Source organism: Erythrolamprus reginae, chromosome 2 (genome assembly GCF_031021105.1).
Source record: "Erythrolamprus reginae isolate rEryReg1 chromosome 2, rEryReg1.hap1, whole genome shotgun sequence".
Lineage (NCBI taxonomy): Eukaryota > Metazoa > Chordata > Lepidosauria > Squamata > Dipsadidae > Erythrolamprus > Erythrolamprus reginae.
The window spans coordinates 70658089-70681206 of record NC_091951.1 but is presented as its reverse complement, the minus strand read 5'-3'; the positions used below and the strand labels follow the sequence as shown (position 1 = coordinate 70681206).

The 23118-nt window shown below is 40.2% G+C and overlaps 1 protein-coding gene across 2 annotated transcripts in view; it reads left to right on the top strand.

Annotated features, from left to right (window-relative positions):
• The window catches only part of SRGAP3 (SLIT-ROBO Rho GTPase activating protein 3), a 266985-nt gene that overhangs the window by 138935 nt on the left and 104932 nt on the right, over positions 1-23118 (top strand). For both annotated transcript variants that reach the window (XM_070738287.1, XM_070738288.1), the window contains exon 3: positions 15411-15573. In XM_070738287.1, coding sequence (XP_070594388.1) covers positions 15411-15573 — 163 coding nt within the window. The remainder of the gene's footprint in view (positions 1-15410; positions 15574-23118) is intronic.

The following is a 23118-nucleotide window of genomic DNA, read 5'->3' as shown; positions in this document are numbered from 1 at the left end:
AAGGAATTTGTCTTGGTGCATATGATGATACATTCGTCAAGAATCATAAGGTACAACACTTAGTGATAGTCACAGGGTACAAATAAGCAATGAAACCATTTTAGGAAACAAACAATATAAATCGTAACGATACAAGCAACAAAGTTACACTCACACAGTCATAAGTAGGAGGAGATGACTGATAGGAACGATGAGAAGATTAATAGTAATAGTAATGTTTGAGAAATAGGCCTTAACTCTATTTTATGCAACTTTGCTCTGAATGTGTTTGTGTTACATTTTTATTGCAATCTCATTCATTCTCTATTGTTAATTTCATTGATGCATATTATTATTACAGAATAACAAAGTTGGAAGGCACATTAGCTGCCCCGAGTCCGCAAGGAGAAGGGTGGCCTATAAATCTAATAAAATACATAAATAAATAAAATAAATAAATTAGAGATCTTCTAGTCTAATTCCCTGCTCCCTGCTGAAAAGATGCCTTTTTGCATTGGGTAGTTGATGACACAATCCTGGTTATTTCAAATGTAATTGTTTCCAAGTTTCTTTTGGAACAGCAGTGCAATGCTAAATACATAAGGGAAATCAGCATGTCATTATTTATGAAATGTATACTTCTCAGGTAAAGTCACTTATCTTTTTGGTAAGTACAGCCTTCTGCACAATGGAGGCTATGTGGTATCATCCCAGAAGCAGCTGCCATTTTCCGGAGCAACCACATTGAATTGTGGCTGTTCCAAAATGGTGTTTGCTTTTGGGATGGCACCACATATCCTCTACTTTATAGGCAGGCTGAAAGGATTAGGGGCTGCTTCCTGAAGGAGATTTACCGATTTACCAAGCTGTGACAGGGATGGGAAGAAGGATGAAGGAGCAGCAAGTGGGAAGCAGACCCAAGATCTTTGGAGACTCATGGGAAGGTGATATGTAGGTTCCCACCTACCTATCACCTTCTCTTAAGTCTCTGCAGATCTTGGATGCTACAGCATTTCTGAAGTCAGTTGTAAGTGTGGGTGTAAGTGTGGGTGCACTTAAATCTTGTCCATGGGATCGTGGAGGTACTACAATGGCCATACCAGAGCAGTGTTACAATATCTCAGGGGTTGCCACAGAGAAGATGTCAACCTATTCTCCAAAGCACCTGAGGGTAGAACAAGAAGCAATGGGTGGAAACTAAACAAGAGAAACAACTTAGAACTAAGGAGAAATTTCCTGACAGAATAATTAATCAGTGGAACAGCTTGCCCCCAAAAGTTGTGAATGCTCCAACTCTGGAAGTTTTTAAGAAGATGTTGGATAACCATCTGTCTGGATTATTGTAGGGTTTCCTGTCTAAGCAGGGGGTTGGACTAGAAGATCTTCAACGTCCCTTCCAACTCTGTTGTTGTTATACCTTTGGGCAGGGATAAGTTCCTTCATTCAGTGCCATTGTTAGCTCGAATAGTCATTGAACAAACGGTTGTAAGTTGAGGGCTAGCTATACTATAGTTTTTACTTTTGCCCATTATTAGCTTCTTATGTAAGGAAAGAATATATAGCTGTGATGCCAAGGATGGTTGCAATTTTATAATTTATTCAGTGCTCTGTAAAATGATAATAATTATGGTTATGTTGAGATTGATATACCTGAATGTAAAAACTAATATAGTCTGATTGGAAGTAATAATGCATACTATTTAAAAAATACATTACTGAATCTCAGGGATTAGACAATGTGTAGGTTTCAATTCTCAGAATTCTCTAGCTGGCTGTGTCCATGCTTGCATACATTTTCAAGTTGCTAAGGATAAAAATTACTGCCGTACTGCAAAAGAGATATGCAAATGATTGGAGTTTTGCCCTTTCTCCAGGCAGACATATTTTCCATTTCTAGTAGGGTAGCAACAGATACAAGCTTTCAGAATGAGCACAGAATAAAGCATTTTTATGCCTTGCTTGTTTGTTGACTAGTGAGAATAATGTTTGTTGACTTCCGGGCAATTGTTAGAGAGTCATGAGGAAACTGGATACTGGAAAATATAAGTTAAGAACCGTCAGTTTCCATAATGCATTTTCCTTGCTCCTGAGTACTTCTTTGCAGACTCTGGAGCCTAGCAAGATCACACTGCTGAAATCTGACGAACAATAACAGTGTAATGGAACTAATGTGGTGTGCTTGGTTAGCTGTGGCCTCCACGCACTCTTTTTCTGTGCCTCCTAGAGTCTCCCAAGGTCATGTTCTTGCAACCTGGCTACAAATTGCCAAGTAATGGTGGTATGATGCAAGAGGGGTGATGCCTGATTTGGGGCATTGTAAACAAATAAAACTGTTGTTTGACTAAGCTAAAAGATCAAAAAGAAGGAAAAACCACAGAAAGACAAAAAACTTAGAGGCACATGTTTTTCTTCCAAGAAATATCTGCTGATAATATATTAAACATATTAATAAAAGAGACCGTCTGTAATTTAGAGTTGAATTGTGAGGTCCTTGTTTATTTGGTTGTTTGTGTCATGGAAAGGACTCATATAGGATCAGCCCGCGTGAGCTGAAATGAGACTAACCACGGAGTCGATGGAAATGAGGTGCGAGGAGACCTTCTAAACAAAGTTATTTTTATTAGAAAAGTAAAAAATGATTATAATGCCTGGAGCAGGCATAAAGCATGTCCTCACATTGTAAAGACTAGAATAGAAGATGGATGCTTGCCTTCTCTTCCTGTGTAGGAAAGGAAGTGAGGAAAGCAGGGATACATCATAGAAAGGGATACAATAACAAGAGTTAACTATTTAACTACTGGATATTTCTAGATGTCTTTGGAGTCTGTCAACCCACAGCGTGACAGTTTGCTTGTAGATATTTGATTTCCTGACTAGGTAATATCATCAGCTAAGTTTGTCTGTGAGCCTTCCGTCATGAAGATTGGAATGAATAAGGGATCCAAGTCTGAAAAATCTAGATGTTTACCTATTCCTGGGATAAGTATGACAAGGTCACTCCAAACAGACCATATTGTCTACAGGAAGCATCAAGGAGCAATTGTGTCCAATCGGGTTCTTTGCAGTATTTTTAGTGCAATGCAGATTCTTAGAGGAAGATTGTCAATTTAGAACCATAGCAATGCCAAGAATAAAATAATGAAGATGACTGCAGGATGGAACGCTGACAGAAAAGTATGTGAGTGGAATTAATCTGGAGATGGATTTGATTTCACTAGTTCAGTTCCTTATTGAGCTTAATAATAAAGGGGAGGCTGTTCCCTGCTTAATCAAAAAAGGATAATGATTGGCAACTTCTTCATCTGAGTTATCCTTAATTTGCTTTCCTGGTCAAAATGAAAACTTAGATATAACTTAAGAAGGGCATATTATTAAATTTTATTAAATTTAATAAATGTATTATTCTTTTTATTTAACTATTATTGATTGAGTTTATCTAAATGATGTTGGGGGGAGGGCCAAAATGATTTTAATTGGACTTTATGGGTGACAAGAAATTCAAGACAAAATCCTGAACACAATGCAGTATAGTGGTACAACTACCTAAGAATGCCTCTACTTACGAACTTTTCTAGATAAGAATCAGATGTTCAAGATTTTTTTGCCTCTTCTCAAGAACCATTTTCCACTTACAAACCCAAGCCTCTGAAACTGTAACTTGAAAAGGCAGGGAGAAGCCTCCATGGGGCCACTCTAGGAATCTCCTGGGAGGAAACAGGGCCAGAAAAGGCAGGGAGAAGCCTCTGTGGGGCCATTCTAGAAATTTCCTGGGAGGAAACGAGGCCAGAAAAGGCAGGAAGAAGCCTCTGCAGGGCGTCTCTAGGAATCTCCTGGGAGGAAACAGGGCCTCCACCCTCCCTGTGGTTTCCCCAATCGAATGCATTATTTGCTTTTATATTGATTCCTATGGGAAAAATTGCTGCTTCTTATAAACTTTTCTTCTTTAAGAACCTGATCATGGAATGAATTAAGTTTGTAAGTAGAAGTACCACTGCATTTTAAAATAAAAACATACATAAAGCTCCCTTCTACAAAGGGCAGACTATCTAACTGAGCAATGTCCATACTAACTTATTAAAGGATTAATTTATAGTTGTCATCATTTATAGTTCGAAAAGCCATCAAATCTGAAAAGACAGGGGAATATCCAGGTGCTTAAAACAATCTTTATTTTAAAGGATTACAATTTATATTGTACCAGCTAGTTGCCTAAACCTCAGAACTTGTCTTGCTTCTTTTTTTTCTATTTTCACACAGCATATTTTTCTTGCTTGAGAAAAAAAACATATTTTTGTATGTATCTTTTCTAAAAGCATTAATAATGAGGTTAGGGAGAGGCTAAGATGAAAAGAAAGAAAGGTCCAAAACTTAATGGGCTTGAAATCCTTGTGAGACCCATGAAGTTGGTGGCTGTTGCAGTTAAAAAGCAAAGCCAGCTCATTGTGGCTCTTCCATTCATTTTGGCAGCCAGATGGAGCTGTGAGCAACATCTGGTGAATGGGTTGAGCAAGCCCCCTGGAACATACTGCAAATGTTGAACTAATTATTTCTAAGTCCCCAAACAAAAGCAGCTGGAGGGTGTTGGCTCTTCTAGACTAATGTGTTTGAAGGGCAGGGAAAACGCATTGAACTATTGTTTGTATCTTGAATTTTATTTTGTTTTTGTTTTTTTAAATGTAAATATAAACACGCTGTTAATAGCATTTTTTATGCCTTCTTTCTGATTGTTAATTATTGGAGCTGTACCCTGCTGTTCTGTTCGGGTCGTATGCGACCCGAAGCCAAGTTTGAGTCCCTGTAAAAATTTTTCCCTGCATATCTGAAACTTGAAATTTCATGACTTTTCATCATTTCAGGGGTTCTCTCTATGAGAATTTTTTTTGGGGGGTGGGGGGCTTAGTTTTTGCTGGGCAAAAAAAGTTACAAATCTTCTGTTCGGGTCACATACGACCCGGACCGAAAACTCTTCATTTGAAGTGCTTATGTTTGGTCAATTTGAAAACTTTTTTCACTTGGAAAGTAGTCTGAACATTTCTGCACACAATGATATGAAAATTGAAATGAAAAAAGTAAATCTTATTGGTTTATTTTGCGGATATAATGCACGCCCCCCCGTTTTTGTGATTTTTTTTTCAATTTATGGATAGTTTTGCTTGCAAAATGCATTCTATTTTACTAAAGTTGGTGTGGGATTGGTAGCTTGAACATTTCTGAATATAAGAAAAATATAAAGGAACTGAAAAAAATGATTCTTATTGGTTTTTTAATATCAGAAATAAGCCCCCCCCCCCCTCGGCTGCTTGCAACCATTTTCACTTTTTATTTTTTTATCCTCCAAATCCGAAATATTCTTTAAAATCTTAGGCATTCATTTACTCAATTTAACAATGCTGATCATCAAAAAATATTTTTGGGGTGGTGGCTAATTGTTTTCTGGGCAAAAAAAAATCATAACTTCGAGTCTGTTTCTGTTCGTATATGACCGGACCAAAAATAATTTTTTTAGGTACTTGAATTTGATCTTTTTGAAAACTTTTTCAACTGGAAAACTAGTTTGAACATTTATGAACATAATGATATGAAAATTGAACTGGAAAAATTGAGACTTATATTTTTATTTTGATCAAAAAGCCCCTCCCCCCCCATCCTTTTTTAATTTCGTGTCAATTTCTATTTTTTTAAGGCTACAAATCCCTAAGGAATTCCCCCCCAAAAGGTTTGATATACTAAATTGAACATTTCTGAATATAAGAAAAATATAAATGAACTGAAAAAAATGGTTCTTATTGGTTTATTTTTGCCACAAAAAGGCCACCCCCCACCCCCGGCCTTGCTATGTGCCATTATTGTCACTGTTTATACATATTTGTCTAGAAATATTTGGAATATCCTTTTGAAAATCAACCACATTGTAGCCAGAGGACTAATTTTATGAAACAAATCCATTTTACTAAAAAAAAGTATGTAAGTTTGAAATTAACAGCATAATTTTTATATAAATTGAAATAATTGAACACGGGGGGAGGCATACATTTATGTGCAAAATAAACCAATATGCATCAATTTTTCCAGTTCAATTTTCATATCATTATGTTCAGAAATGTTCAAGCTACCAATCCCACACAAACTTTAGTAAAATAGAATGTATTTTGCTAGCAAAACTATCCATAAAGTGAAGACTATTTTAAAAAAACGGGGGGGCATGCATTTCATCAACAAAATAAACCAATATGCATCAATTTTTCAAGTTCAATTTTCATATCATTATGTTCAGAAATGTTCAAGCTACCAATCCCATACCAACTTTAGTAAAATAGAATGTATTTTGCAAGCAAAACTATCCATAAATTGAAAAAATTTTCACAAAAATGGGGGGGGGGGCGTGCATTATATCCGCAAAATAAACCAATAAGATTTACTTTTTTCATTTCAATTTTCATATCATTGTGTGCAGAAATGTTCAGACTACTTTCCAAGTGAAAAAAGCTTTCAAAAAGACCAAACATAAGCACTGCAAATGAAGAGTTTTCGGTCCGGGTCAGGGTGACCCGGGAACAGAAGATTTGTTACTTTTCTTAAACAGAACAGCAGGGTTAAATCACAGGCCTGTTCTGAAGCTGGTTTAACCAATTCAATTTGTGTATTGACATGCTTCTCTAACCACTTTCCTCATTGCTTGTGAAAGGAAGATATTTTGGGTTCAGAGACAATCTTCCAAACAGCAATAGTTCTAAGGGGCTGGACAAAGATCTATTGCTTTAAGCAAAAGAGGACAAGAGAATCAATCAGTATTTTAAAAGCACAATAGAAGACAGTTCTGCTGGTTCTTTTTTCCCTTCTGTATATTGTCCTTAAAGGAGCTAAGTGTTTGAACATGAGAAATCCGTTTCATCATTTTGCTTCAGATCATATTATCTCAAATATATTGTTACTGAAGAGAAAGGAAAAGGCAATGACAGAGCAGAACAATTCACGTGCATACTCTTGCCATCCATCTCTGCTGTGCTAATGATCTCCAGGCTTTGTATATGCAGGCTTAAGTGCTTTCCTCCCTTGTGACACTCAAAGTGGAGGAGCTAAAAGGAAGTCTGGTTAATTGAAGCTTCTGCATTGCTGCTGCAAATAAGTTTATTATGTTTATTCCAACAATTACTGCTCTGTTGCCTGGTTCTAAAACATTTCCAGGTTAGTTTAAAATATATTTAAAAACAAAGTGGTCACTTGAAGATTGTGACTGCTATTTGAAAAGAAATATGTTCGATGGAAGTAGTAGGAGTCAGGGGTGGGATCCACTTACTTTCACCATCGGTTCGCATAGCAAAATTTTGTGCGCGTTTCCCCTCGTGCAATTTCGCTTCTGCGCATGCTTAATAGCAGGATTCAGCCTGAAACACAGCTGCAAATATGTCAGGCAAATAAAGGACAGTATTAACCCGGGGGCAGGCGGGAGGGCTCTTTTTTCAAACAATGGAAGAGGAGAAACTATCCAAACATGGAAAAAATCTCCCCAAATTCCCCCTCAAAAGATGGCGGTGCCCACGGACTAAACTGGATCCATGATGTCATCATTAGCTGGTTGCTTACAGTTTGGGCAATCTGGTCCAAACCGGGAGAAATCCACCTCAGTAGGAGTAGCAAGTAGGAATATTTTATGAGGCTTGCTAGCTTTGAGAACGTTATTTCAATTAATTGATATATTTTGAGCACAGTCTAGTCATACTGAATTCCTGCTACCTTGAGTACAGGGAAAAGGTGTTTGGGGAAAAAAAAACCCTTCCCAAATTCTGCTGTGCCCACTCTTTGCTTTGTATTTTCTTACTATAGCTAGTAGATGGGAATGATGACTAATCTAGAATATTTTAACCCAGTTTAGAGCAGGGGTATCAAACAGGTGTCTAGAGCAGGGGTATCAAACAGGTGCCCCAGGGGCCAGATGCATCACCTGCAGGCTACGTCCACCCCAACTCCACAAAGGCAAAAAAAATCACGATATGTCTTATGACACAATCAAGTTTGACACCTATGCTCTAGAGTCAAGTTCCCAAGGCTCAGAATCAACTTGAAGAGAGTGATCTAGAAAATATTAAACACATATATATCGTGCATGCATAGACTTTTACTTACTTCTTAGCCTGCTGAAATAGACAAAGAAAAATATGAGCCTGTCATCTCCCAGAGAGGAAACAAAATATCAGCTCATGTAGTTTAATTATATGCATAAGGAGAGGGGGCGGTTGCTTTGCATTACAATTAAGGAAGCTTGCAACTACTACAGCAAACCAACTACAGTGGAACCTCGACATACGAGCAGCTCTACTTACGAGCTACTCGAGATAAGAGCTGGGAGGGGAGCGACATTTTTGTTCGCCTCCCGAGCTCACATTCGGGATACGAGCGCCAAGGAGCGTTTTAAAACACGCATTTTAAAACACGCGCGCCGCTTCGCAGCTGTCTCCTGAAGCCGAACGCTAACTTCCGCGTTCAGCTTCAGGAGACAGCTCCTTGGCGCTCGTATCCCGCGCGCCGCTTCGCAGCTGTCTCCTGAAGCCGAACGCGGAAGTTAGCGGGCAAGCCCCCGAGCCCCCCAGGCCGGCTGCGACGTTTTAAAACACCCGCGCCGCTTCGCAGCTGTCTCCTGAAGCCGAACGCTAACTTCCGCATTCGGCGGCAGTGGTTTTTTTTGTTGTTGCACGGATTAATTGACTTTACATTGTTTCCTATGGGAAACAATGTTTTGTCATACGAGCGTTCCGACTTACGAGCCTCCTTCCGGAACCAATTAGTCTCGTAAGTCAGGGTTCTACTGTAATCAGCAATGGACGCTCTTATGCTTGATCCACAGGAATGTGCTCTGCCTGTAGTCAGCACTGTATTCTTATGTATAGAATATATCAACAACCTTCAAGAAGCCTTTAGTTTACTGCTTAAATCTAAAATTCATTTTGTTGTATTTTTCGGTAACCTTGATAGTCTACAGCATGGCCTCAAGAGGAATTCACCCAGACTTGCTTTGACTGTTGAACATCTTGTGCTTTAAGCAGATTAGAGCTAAACCTACCTAGTTTATTGAGTATAGTTCGCTCCTTAAAATATTTTGATTTTTAGAGCAGGCCCCTGAAGTCAGAGGTAGAGTTGTTCCTTCATGTTGTTATCTAAGAGTGTCTTCTCTATGATGAAGAACCATGATGTACTAGTGAATTCATGAGACCTTCCCTGTTTTCAGAGGCCCCGAAAGAGTAGAATGAATGGGAGAAATCATGCTGCTGCTGCTGCTGAAGCTTCTAAAGTGGTTCATCAATTTTAAATAGAAGTAATATATTATTGAACATAATGGTTTCAAAGGGAAAACTGAATATGAGCTTAACCAAATTGAATCATTTATTTGCTTTACACATTAATAATATTTCTCAGCACTTTGATCATTTGTATCTTTTCTTTCCCTGGTGATTAAGTTTGAATTCATCAGACTTACTCCAGCATTGGTCACCTTGCATAAACTTTGCAGGTCAATCCTGACCCTACATGTCTGTAGATTATGACTATCAGATCTGGGTTGAAGTCATCTGCACAGCCAGTAGATAGCAACAAAGAGTTAATGTTTTTATTATCTCCTAAGTTCTATCTAGTTGATATTTATATTTTTTTAATAGCACAGATCTGGCCAGTGGGATAAATAAAGCTGACTTCTGAAAAATCTAGTCTCTGAGTTAATTTATTTTCACCACAAAACCCTTTCAATAATTCAGTTATTCTCAGAAGTTCTTTCAAGGTCCCTCATCTGATTGAACACTCAAAATAGCTGGATTGTCAAAACCTTAACATGGCCCATTTTAAAATAAATTGGTCAGGATTTGAGACTATTATTTAAATGACTTTAGCAATTCCTAATATATTTTGCCATATTTCATTGACTTATACCATGAGGGTAAATATCTAATATTTATTACGCAGTATATGCAGATAGATCTGTTTGCTCTGAAACCAGAAGTTCAGATGACTTTGCAATGAGATACTATAAACAAAAGTTTGGGGTAGTTCAGCAAAAATGTGGTATGCTAACAGGATTGATACAAAACATATTATTTGAGGATTCTTGGTATTCCCATAATAATACAAAAATAATTCCTATAATAATATAAAAAATACAAAATTCCTATAAAATTAAAAATACAAACACATGTTGAAAACCTCCTTCAAGTTCCTCGATAACAACATCACCTCTTGGGAAACCCTGGTACAAGATCGATCAACATAGCACATGCTGATCCACCAAGACTGCCAGACATCTGAGGACAGAAGAAAAATCATAGCCGAAAAGAAGTGAGCACTCTGCAAAGCCAGAGCAGCAAATGTTGCGACAATGGTGCTGACACATGTCTGCCCAACATGTGGCAGAACATTTCATGCCTGTACCAGCCACCTTTGGACACATCATGAACAGTCCACAACCTGTTAGATGTCAAGGTCCTCTTGGAACATTATGGACGAACATCAATTATTTGAGGATTCTTGGTATTCCTATGAAGATACAATCTGCTTGTTTAACTTATTTGAAAATAAAGGGAACCCTACAAAGAATTATTTCTTAGCATTCTGAGATGCCTTCAATCACCAGTGACCCAAATATTTATACATGCAAAAACCATGAATGTGCATGGGTATCAGTTGGATCCAGCTTGAAATACGTTTGGAATGCTGGCTAAAAATAGGTCAATAGGCTTCCCAGAAGAGCCAAATTCTATCTGGGTAAGAAATATTAAGTAGGGTAAAAAAATATGGCCTGAGCACCAGAGGTCGAGTCCTAGAAAGCAGCATAAAAACTATGATACCAGGAAAAGTACAGCCTAAATATATACAGGTAATCTCAACTTGCAACCATAATAGAGCCCAACATTTCTCTTAAGTGCTTGTCAGAAAGTCCCAAAAGGTGACACTGCATCTGTCACAAATATGAGTCACTGGACAAGTGTCTAAATGTGATCATAGGGATGCTACAATCGTTGTCAATGAAAAACTGTCATAAGTCACTTTTTTCAGTGCTGTTGTAACTTTGAATGATCACTAAATGAAACACTTGTAGCTGATTTATTGACCATTCACTTAGCAACAAAAATTCTGGGCTCAGTTGTGGTCGTAAGTCAATTTATTTGTGTTGCAAATAAATGCATGTATATAGGTGTTGGCCTATGTCAACTCCAGCAGGTATGCATGCTCTAGCCGGCTAATTCCCCCCCCCCCTTCTTTTGGGCCATTTTCACTATCCCCAGGCTTCAGGGAAGCCTCCTGAAGCCTGGGCACTGTGAAAAATGGCCCAACAGGCTAAACGGAAGTTTATTTCTGAACTTCCATTTGGCCATTTTTTTGCCACCCCCAGGCTTCAGGAGTCTGTTTTGAGGCCTCTGTGCATGTGTGTGTGTGGGGGGGGGGGGGGGCAGCAGGGGAGAATGTGCATGCACTGGGGAGCAGCGGGGGATTGTGTACATGCACATGGGTGTTGGCACACAAGCCAAAAAAGGTTCTCCATCACTGAACTATACTGTACTATACTATACTTATTACTTGAAAACATTCTCCATGCTGTGAGGCCAGCGACAATTATATAACAAGTTATTGCATGGATGCTTTAGGAAAAAAAACCATAAAAGATTTTATGGTAAAAGATGGCAAGAATAAGAGGTGAACCTAATGATATTACATATGATTTTAATTATAGTAATAAAACTAATAAGAAATGAACTTGGAAAGAGAAAATAAAATAAAAAAGACTTAAGAGTGCCAAGAAAGAAAAAGGAAAAAAGGAAAGGGTGAAATAAATAAAAAGAAATATATGAAGAACTAACTTCCAGTCTTCTTTCTCAAGTATAAACAATAGTAGCGAATATCCAGAATCAAAGACCAGATATAAGATACACCAATTCTACATGGGACAAACTTCACATAAATTAAAAGCCAGGTTCCACAAACACCGCTGGCAGTCAAATGCCATGATCCACCATTTGGCAGTGAAATGCCCCCATGCTTAATCTCTACCCACATCAACACCAGACAGCACCAGTTTGATTGGAGCAACACAAAAAACATCTGCCATGGTACCACCTGCTTGTGAATTAATCAAAGAGTAGCACTCCCCAAGCAATTCCATCAATAGACACATTGACCTACATCCAACCTATGAATTCTTAAGAATCCAAATCAACTGAGCTTCTGATTGACATTGTTGCAAGATTGGACATGAGTGGTTCTCCGTGCTTCCATGCCAAATCTTTCCCACTGGTGGGCTCCAAGAGGAGCCAGAGCACAACTCTTATGCCTGACACAGGGTTTTCTTTCTCTCTCAGACACAATGGGGAGAAGAGGCAGCCTAAACATGGCTGCCACAAAGCTGGGGCAGCCGTGGAACACCTAAGACTGGTGCTGGAGCAGGGTTAGTGAACATTGATTGGAGCTGGGTGAGAAGATTCTCCCTCTTTTTGCATTTAGTTCCTAAACTTAAAGGAAAAAATAAGAAAATCCAGAGAAGAAAAGAAACTCTTAGAATTACATTTTTAGAGTGGTACTTTAAAATAATCAAGTATATTAATATTAGGATTATATAAGTTTGATTACTGTGACCATTGTTATTTTTATTAACATGAAACAAACCCAGAAGCCACATTGTTCATGTATTGATGCTGAAATATGTTTGAAAATAAAAACCCAATAAACCTTGGGAAGAAAAAAAAGAATCCAAATCAACTGCACAGACAACCAGAGACAGCACCAACCCTCAACCAACCAATGCAAAGTCCCCCAGCCAGCAGTTCAACTCCCAATGACCCTCACCTGATATAACCTCCCCATCACAAGACCTATCACAATACTCTCATTAATGATTCACACCTGACCCATCACAAGTAATATTACAAGACCCTTACTTGACACAACCTTACCTGAAGCTGTTATAAACAAGTGACACTGACATCATCCCCTAAACTCTGCTGAATATGTTACCTATTCTAGTAATGAAATGCTCAAAAACCAACCCACAAGTTCAGAGAATGAACCTTCACCCTTAAGTAAAAAAAAGTTTGGTTCCCCTTGTGATACCCTCTGAAGATACAAACATATATCTCTATTAAAGTTTGTTGCAAAAAACCAGAAGTACACAAGGATGACTGATTCAGCTGGAATTAATAGAATAGAATAGAATAGAATAGAATAGAATTTTATTGGCCAAGTGTGATTGGACACACAAGGAATTTGTCTTGGTGCATATGCTCTCAACGTACATAAAATAAAATATACATTTGTCAAGAATCATATATTCAAGAATATAGATGAAGCAAATTTTACAATATCAACATAGATTCTTCTTCAAGTAGTTATAGATAGCAGAGAACAGTTAGTTTCATTTCAGCAGCAGACAAGCAGAGAGTGAACAAGAGAGTACAGAATGGACAGAGCAGAGTGGACTGAGCCATTCCCCGTCTTAAACTTAAGCTTTCAGTTTTGATTCTATGCACAGACTCAGAAGTGATTCGCTCCCATTGGCTGACTTAGTTGCTATGCCTATTCATTGGCTGACCTTGTAAACATCACTCTCCCAGTTCATGAATATTCTAACAATTTCTTCTTCCCATAAACGATCCCCTATCTGTAAACAATTCCATAAAACACAAACGATCCTCAGTACTTTAAACCATAGTATCACATTTGTACTCCAGTGTTCAAATTTTAAGGGTATTTTGTCAATAAAAAACAGTGTTAAAGGAGAGAGATTTGTAGCAAGTTTCAAAGTGTCGTCTTCAATATTTAGGGGAAGAAAGTATAAGAGTGCTGTTTATGACTTATTCTCCTTCCCTCATTAAATAATAATGCCCTGCTATTAATTTTCAAGGATTTGTGATAGTCATTGTTTCTCAGCGTGACTTCCTCAAAAAGGAATTGTGTCAATAAAATAGGAAAGCCGTATGCATTGCTAATGGGGTACATACATGGTCCATAAAAACAAGAAAGAACTCATTGTTCAACAGACTGTATCATGGTAAATTACTGTATTTTTTGGAGTATAATATGTACCAGAATATAAGACGCACCTTAGTTTTGGGGGAGGAAAATATGGGGGGGGGGAATCTACCTACCAGGTATTTATCTGACTAGCATCCTTAGTCTGCTCAGCTTCAGCACATTATTTTATCCTCTGGTTAGGGCTGAAAAAAATACACCTTTTTCAGAGGGAGTAGCAATGAAAAGAAGACTGCAAGCTGGGAAGGTCGTTAGCAGCTCGTTAAGACTAGGGGGGAGGGAGCTTTAAAAAAGCTACATTCGGGTGTATAAGATGCACCCAAATTTTCAACCTCTTTTGGGGAGGGGGGTTGTCTTACATTTTGAAAACATTATTACTATTATATTGTACCGTGTGATGAAATATAGAGATTTATGATGTGGCATATTTCTTTTCCACATAAAGGGTAGTTTATGTCTGAAATGAGGGTTTTAAAATGTACATGTTACATAATTCAATCTGGTAGCAGAATTTTTTTCTGAGCCTTCTAGTTAGAGGCAATCCTCACTTAATGACTGGTTGTTTAATGATTGTTAGAAGTTACAATGGACTTTAAAAAAAAGTTACTTACAACCCATCCTTGAAGTTATGACAGCCACTCCTACCCTTGCGGTCACATGATGCATTTCTGGCACTTTGCAGCTGGCTTGTACTTATTACTGATTGCAGCATTTATGTGGTTATATGACTGTGATTTGTGATTATTATTTTTTTGCCAGATACTGTATTGCCATTGGATATACTGGGTTCATTTGCTCAACAACCATGTGATTTGCTTAATGACTATTGTAAAAACAGTTGTAAAATTGAGTTAGGCCTCCTGGTTACCCACTTCATGATAGCAATGTCCCAGAAACCACATTCCATGCTCAATTGTAGTTGCAAGTTACGGTTGCCCTAAACCAGCAGTCTCCAACCTTGGCAACTTTAAGACTAGTGGACTTCAACTCCCAGAGTTCCTTAGAGTTCTTCAGCAAACTAGCTGAGGAACTCTGGGAGTTGAAGTCCCCTACCCTGGACTACAATAATATGAATTATTCAGTCATTAGAACTTTGTATGCATATTTGAAGTGAATTGTGCTTGGGGAAAAAAATATGAGAGTTGCTTTCAAATAAGTGTTTATAACATTGGATTGCTACTGTGAAAGAGCACAATTATTATCCAGTCCTAAATGCCGACTTGATATTATTCTGCACTTTCTTTTTCAAGTATGAATTGTAATGTCATATTGACTAATGATCTGTAATAGGCTGAGGCAGTCATCCAGAAAAAAAGCACAATTCATCGAAAGGAAGGCTGTTTTGGTTCTTTTGGCAAACTTTTTGAAAGCAAAATATATTTACCAAAAAAATCTTGTTTTGACTTTTCTTTTCTTTTTGCTTATAGGAAGGACCAACACCTCCTTTCTCCTGTGAACTGCTGGTATCTAGTGTTGACACAGACCCGAAGAGAGAGCAGAGACCATGCCACACTGAACGATATCTTCATGAATAATGTCATTGTCAGACTTTCCCAGATAAGTGAGGATGTTATTCGGCTGTTTAAAAAGGTAAATGTGTTGTTTAATATATCTTCTCTGGTAAAAGAAGGGTATTACCTAAAACCAATTTAATGTTGTGTTTGCATATCATATACAGTGGTATCTCATCTTATGAACGCCTCTTCTAAAGAACTTTTCGAGATACGAACCCGGTGTTTAAGATTTTTTTGCCTCTTCTTCCGAACTATTTTCACCTTACGAACCCAAGCTGCTGCTGCTGGGATGAAGGGGTTTCTTCCCCCCCCTTTTTTGAAGAAAGAAAAGGGAGGGGCGGCTTGGAGGGGGAAAGAGTTTGCATTTTAAAAAGTAGGAGAACAGCATGCTTGCACAGGCACTGAAAGGGTGTCTTTTGAAGAAAGAAAACGGAGGGGCACCCCCCTTGCCTTTCTTCCTTCCCACTCACCCTTTAGCCTAGCCTTGTTTCTCCCACCCGCCCCCTTTAGCTGCTCCTCCCTGCCCTCTGTTCGCCTCCCTTCTAAAGTTTGGGATTTTCCTGAAGGATTTGCAAGCATTACATGTATTTGCTTTTACATTGATTCCTATGGGAAACATTGTTTCGTCTTACAAACTTTTCACCTTACAAACCTCCTCCTGGAACCAATTAAGTTCGTATCATATGGTACCACTGTACATGGAAGAATAAGAATGGATGCTGATGGGACATTTTCTCTGAAGGTTATGGGTGAGAAGGACTAAATGAAAATTGAACAAAATGATGCTGGGAAGAGAAGCTTTCAAGACTGAAATGTCCATTCTTTGCCTACTAATAAGGACATCTGCTGCATGTATCTTGTTCTATTAAAGGACTTACGTTTATATTCCGGACTCCTAAAATGTATAACATTTCCTTAGCATTCACCTGTTTCCAGGTAGACAAGGATTTGCTGGTGTTGACATATCCATGGGAAAAAATAAGCGACTGTGAAAATTATAATAAGCTATCACTTACCGATTTCGCCATCTCTGTATTGTAATAATCTATATTCTGTTGTAAGAGTAGAATTGCCATGGATAGACAGAGCAACCAACAGAGAGATGCTGAATCATATAAAACCAGACACATAATTAGAAGCCAAAATCACAAGACTATGTCTTGATTGACTTTGGTCCCGTTGTGCGTGTAAATTTATTGGAGAAGTCGATGATGCTAGAAATGGTTAGTGGAATAAGAAGGGACAAGCAATGAACACGCTGGTTTGATAATATTATTAACTGATAAGATGAATAGCCAACAACTGAAAGCTGTCCTTGACACGGTAGCACAGTACATTTTTTGGAGTTTCACCTTTTTTCTCCCTAAAAGTGGCTGAAAAATTGGGTGTGTTTTATACTACGAATGTAGCTTTTTTGAAGCTTTTCCCCCCAGCCCTAACTAGGTATTAATGATCTTTCTGGCTTCCTGCTCCCTCCAAAGAAGGTTTTTTGTCCTGCCCTAAGTCTTTGCAGGCTTGTTTTCATTCCTAGTCCCTCTGAAAAAGACTTTTTCAGCCCTAACATGGTGCTAATGATCTTCCTGGTTTGCAGCCTTTATTTTTATTCCTACTCCCTCTGAAGCAGTTTTTCCTGCTCTAAGTCTTTGCAAGTTTGTTTTCATTCTTACTCCCTCTGAAAAAGACTTTTTCAGCCCTAACCAGGAGATAAAATAATGTGCTGAAGCTGAACAGACTAAGGACACTAGCCAGAAGAATACCTGGTAGGTAGATTTTTTCCTCTATTTTCCTCTTCCAAAAGTAAGGTGTCTTATATGCTGGTGCGTCTTATACTCTGAAAAATACGGTACTCTTGTCAGAGCATCAGAGTTGCCTACATTTATCTGGGCAAGTTAAGTGCATGTTAGGAGGGTAAATGCAAGATATCCTGTTCTACATGGATATAAAATTTGCAAAATGTCATGCTTTAGGGTGGCTAATATCTATTCTGTTTCCTTAGCTTTATCAGGAGGTAGACAAGCTTACAGCAATCCTGAGAAGAACATAATGCAGTGTTATATTAAATAGCTGACTTTTATTAGGTCAGAAGAAGCTGTTGTGCCCCAAACCTGGACAGAGTTTTATCCTATTAATCTAAAGACCATGTTTTAGTCCAGGTCTCCTCTATCTGAGGATTTCCTTGGTGGGAAGTATTTTCTTGTGGGAAGAAACAGTTCTGATTCCTTATGGGAAGCAGTGCTTTGTCTGCTGTTAAAATGCAATCACTGGATCTAACTGCCCTGGAGGATTTCCAAAACGGCCTTGGAGGAAATGGATTATTAAACATTTCTCAGGTACAATTATGCTCCTGAGATGGCATTGATCTTTCTTGTAGATGATCTCTGGAGGCTTGTGATGGGGATGGTAGTTACATCTTGGAATTCCTTTAACTTTTGGCAGCTTATCAATCATGGTATCCCTCATTAGGGATACCCTTCATGGCACCGGACCAGATTATCTCAGGGACCGCCTTCTACTGCACGAATCCCAGCAACCAGTTAGGTCCCACAGAGTGGGCCTTCTCCGGGTCCCGTCGACTAAACAATGTCGTTTGGCAGGACCCAGGGGAAGAGCCTTCTCTGTGGCGGCCCAGGCCCTTTGGAACCAACTCCCCTCACAGATTAGAATTGCCCCCACCCTCCTCGCCTTTCGTAAACTTCTTAAAACCCATTTCTGCCATCAGGGATGGGGGAATTGAGATATTCTTTCCCCCTAGGCCTTTACAATTTACGCATGGTATGTCTGTATGTATGTTTGGTTTTTATAATAAGGGTTTTTTAGTTATTTTACTATTGAATTGGATTGTTACGTGCTGTTTTATCATTGTTGTTAGCCACCCCGAGTCTATGGAGAGGGGCGGCATCCAAATCCAATAAATTAAATAAATAAATAAATAAATAAATAGATAGATAGATAGATAGATAGATAAATGAGTGAGTGAGTGAGTGAGTGAGTGAGTGAGTGAGTAAGTAAGTAAGTAAGTAAGTAAGTAAGTAAGTAAGTAAGTAAGTAAATATGGAGTGAGGAGTACAGTTTTATGAAGATTCTCTTCCTTCTTCTGAGATTGGTTCCAGTTATTGTTGATAAAAGATCTAGGCCCGTGATGGTGAACCTATGGCACGTGGCAGGCAGAGCCATATTGGAGGGCACGTGGGACTTTGCCCTACATTATTCAGGATCACTCATTCGCTTGGGCTATTGCAACACACTCTTCTGGGGATGTGTGTGTCCTTGAGAAGCATTCAGAAGCTGCAGCCAGTCAGGAATACATCGGGGTATGCCATTTTGAGTACACCACAGCGCTCCTCCATAATCACACCTGCTATAAGTGCTGCATTAGTTCCCCATAGGCTTCCAGTTGTACTTCAATATGTTAGCTGTCACTTTTAAAGCCCTGCATGGAATAGGAAGACGTTACTTGTGAGACCATTTGTCTCTGATGGTTGTTGCCTTTTCATCTGATTTGGCTTCTGTGAAACAATGTCATTTAATGGGACCCAGGAGGTGTACCTTCTCATTCGTTGTGCCCGCCTTATGGAAAAACCTCCCATATGGTATTAGACAGCCCCAAATCTCATAGGCCTCAGCAGTCCATGAAGACTTGGCCTTTCCCTCAGCAATGGTATTGGTATGTTAATGGAACTTGGTCTGGATGTCTTGTTTTATGTTGCCAAGTAGCTGGTGTCTCAATCAGTTTTAAAGCTGCTAAAAATACATGCTGTGTTTTCATCTCTATTTTTGTTAGCTAGCTAAAACTATATTTAATGTGCATGGCTATATAAGTGCATTTATTTATCGGCACATTTATTTGATTAAATGTATAGGCATAAATATGGCTACCGTTTCAATAGTAATTCCTGGGGGAATAGTTTGAAATTGCAGGTTTTCTGGTTTGTCGATTAGATCTGTATTAACAATATTTCCTCCACTCACTACACTGAAAAGCAAGTAATAGTAGGCCTGACTGGGAAACAGTGAGAATCAGTAGTAATCAGTAATCAGGCAGAAGCCACATTATTCATTTTTTTATGTGCATTTGAGATAATGTTTACAGTATGTCTCTTGAGATATCAGTAGAGGTCACATGTCTCTAGAAATAATGACTTAAAGCCACAGCTGAAGGCTTGGTTGTTGTTGGAATAAGCTTTATTGGAGAAATTTACCCAGGTATAAATAGGTATAAACAGTAGCCTTTATTCCCCTTTATCAAGCTTGCATTACTCCAAATCTTTGCTTTCCTATTCGTATTACAGATACTCCTAGTTCAGGGGTGTCAAAATGGTAGCCCATGGGCCAGATGTGTTACACATAAGCCATGACCACCCCAGTTCGATGAATGGGGAAAATGTCATGAAACATCACCTGACAGCAATATGACAAGGCGAGTTTGACACCCAGGTCCTAGTTTAACAATTGGGACTATCCAATCAATCGTTAAGTGAAGTGGTTGCTAAGCGAAACCATGGCTGTGCTTATGATCTTACTTTTAGCCTTATTCATTCATTCATTCATTCATTCATTCATTCATTCATTCATTTATTCATTCATTCAATTTTTATGCCGCCCTTCTCCTTGGACTCAGGGCGGCTTACAACATGTTAACAATAGCACTTTTTAACAGAGCCAGCATATTGCCCCCATAATCCGGGTCCTCATTTTATCCACCTCGGAAGGATGGAAGGCTGAGTCAACCGTGAGCCGATGATGAGATTTGAACCACTGACCCTACAGTCAGCTTCAGTGGCCTGCAGTACAGCACCCTACCTGCTGCAACACCCCGGAAGAAGATAGTTATACTGTAATGCATTAACAAAAAAAGTAGAGGAACAAAGCCTTCCTTTTCTTTATAGACATGCAAAGGTTTTAAATGCCAGGATTGTTTGCAAAGTTATTTTTTCATCACCATCATAACTGCAAATGCACACTAAATGTTAAACAAGGATTGCCTGTTTTTGTTATATTTGGGTAGTATTCAAGAAAAGAAATGACATATCTGACATTATGGCATTACAGTGATCCCTCGAGTTTCGCGATCTCGAGTTTCGCGAAACGCCATATCGCGAGTTTTCAACCCGGAAGTAAACTCCACCATCTGCGCATGCGTGCCCTTCCACGCATGCGTAGATGGTGGAGTTTCCCCGCCGGGCAGAGGCTTCCCTGGGTCTTCCCCCTCTTGCCCTGGTAAGACAGCATCGGCACGAGCAACGGCGTGGGCGGGCGGGCGGCACGCGCGCGGGAAACCCCACCTCCGCCTCCCAGCTGGGAAGCGGAGCCAGCAACAGCGTGGGCGGGCGGGCGGTGCGCGCGAGCCTGGGGACACCCTAGCTCTGCTTCCCAGCGCGCGCGCGTTGCTGGGGAATGCGCGCGCGCTTGGGGACTCCCTAGGTCCGCTCCCCAGCTGGGGAGGGAGTCCCCACCCCGCGCGCGTTGCTGGGGAAAGCGCGCGCGCTTGGGGACTTCCTAGGTCCGCTCCCCAGCTGGGGAGGGAGTCCCCACCCCGCGCGCGTTGCTGGGGAAAGCGCGCGCGCTTGGGGACTTCCTAGGTCCGCTCCCCAGCTGGGGAGGGAGTCCCCACCCCGCGCGCGTTGCTGGGGAAAGCGCGCGCGCTTGGGGACTTCCTAGGTCCGCTCCCCAGCTGGGGAGGGAGTCCCCACCCCGCGCGCGTTGCTGGGGAAAGCGCGCGCGCTTGGGGACTTCCTAGGTCCGCTCCCCAGCTGGGGAGGGAGTCCCCACCCCGCGCGCGTTGCTGGGGAAAGCGCGCGCGCTTGGGGACTCCCTAGGTCCGCTCCCCAGCTGGGGAGGGAGTCCCCACCCCGCGCGCGTTGCTGGGGAAAGCGCGCGCGCTTGGGGACTCCCTAGGTCCGCTCCCCAGCTGGGGAGCGGACCTAGGGAGTCCCCAAGCGCGCGCGCTTTCCCCAGCAACGCGCGCGGGGTGGGGACTCCCTCCCCAGCTGGGGAGCGGACCTAGGGAGTCCCCAAGCGCGCGCGCTTTCCCCAGCAACGCGCGCGCGGTGGGGACTCCCTCCCCAGCTGGGGAGCGGACCTAGGGAGTCCCCAAGCGCGCGCGCACCCCAGGCGCGAGCAACGGGGTGGGCGGGCGAAGGGCGGCCGGCAGTGGAAGCAAAAACACCATCTGCGCACGCGCAGATGGTGTTTTTACTTCCGCACCGCTACTTCGCGAAAAATCGATCTTCGCGAGGGGTCCTGGAACGGAACCCTCGCGATGATCGAGGGATCACTGTACTGCTTGACATTAAAATATCAGCAGGCCTGAATGCTGATCGATGAGGTCAGAATTTATCATCTTTCAAACCATTAGCTTCCAAAGTAGATACCTATGACAAAAAAAAGTCTTGGCTTTGTAAAAAGGGATCATTTTTATCAGTTACTACATTCTGGAAACTATTAGCCTTTTTAAATTTGAAATTATACCCCATGCACAGTGGCACCTCTATTTAAGAACTTAATTTATTCTGTGACCAGGTTCTTAAATAGAAAGGTTTGTAAGTAGAAGCAAATAATGCATGCAATTGGGGAAACCACAGGGAGGGTGGGGGCCCTGTTTCTTCCCAGGCCCCATGGAGGCTTCTCCCTGCCTTTTCCGGCCCTGTTTCCTCCCAGGAGATTCCTAGAGGCTTCTCCCTGCCTTTTCCGGTTACAGTTTCGGAGACTCGGGTTTGTAAGTGGAAAATAATTCTTGAGAAGAGGCAAAAAAATCTTGAACACCCGGTTCTTATCTAGAAAATTTTGTAAGTAGAGGCGTTGTTAGGTAGAGGTACCACTGTAGTTTTAATTATCTGTCCACTGTATTTTAACCCAGGATGATTAATCTGAACTAGTGTTAATAAGAATGCAGCACACAAACAGGATTAGTATATCATGTGAAAATTGTAGGGGATGGAAATCACCTGACACTTCAAAATGATTGTCTGAAGGAGGCCTCTGTCCCTGCTTCAGTTAGTGGAAGATTATTTCTGGAAATAAAATTTCCAGGATTTTATCCCATTTGCAGAGGTTGCACTCAAATCTGTTTTAATAATATGCTATGAAATGGTTGGCTCCTTAAAGATCAGGGACAGCCCTAATTGTTTTGCAGCTGTTGAATTTTTCCCCTGATTGTAAATTGGAGTAACATTTGGTTTCAAAAATGTCACTTTTAATTTCCTCCTTTGAGTTATTAACAGGTTGTGACATCCTGGGAGGCAGAAATGGTAATAGATGCTGTATTTCTCCATTGCAAATTGGTATTTTCACTTTGTAAATAAAAACAGTTACCGTAAACAGTGAAAGATATAAACGTGTCCATAATTGATTCATATAAGAATCGCTACTAGTTTCGTGATGGTTGGAAGATCCATCATCTGCCTTTGTTCTTGGGAATATAACCGTGAATGAATTCTGTAAGATTTTTTCAAAGCAGGTAACATATAATTAAATTATGGGGACAGATTAAATATACTTCTCTTATGCAAAAGAGAATAGGGTTAGGGTTAGCGACTGTTAGAAATTGCAATGGCACGAAAAAAAGTGACAATTTTTTCACCTTATAATACTTGCAGTACCTGTATCCCCATGTTCATGTGAT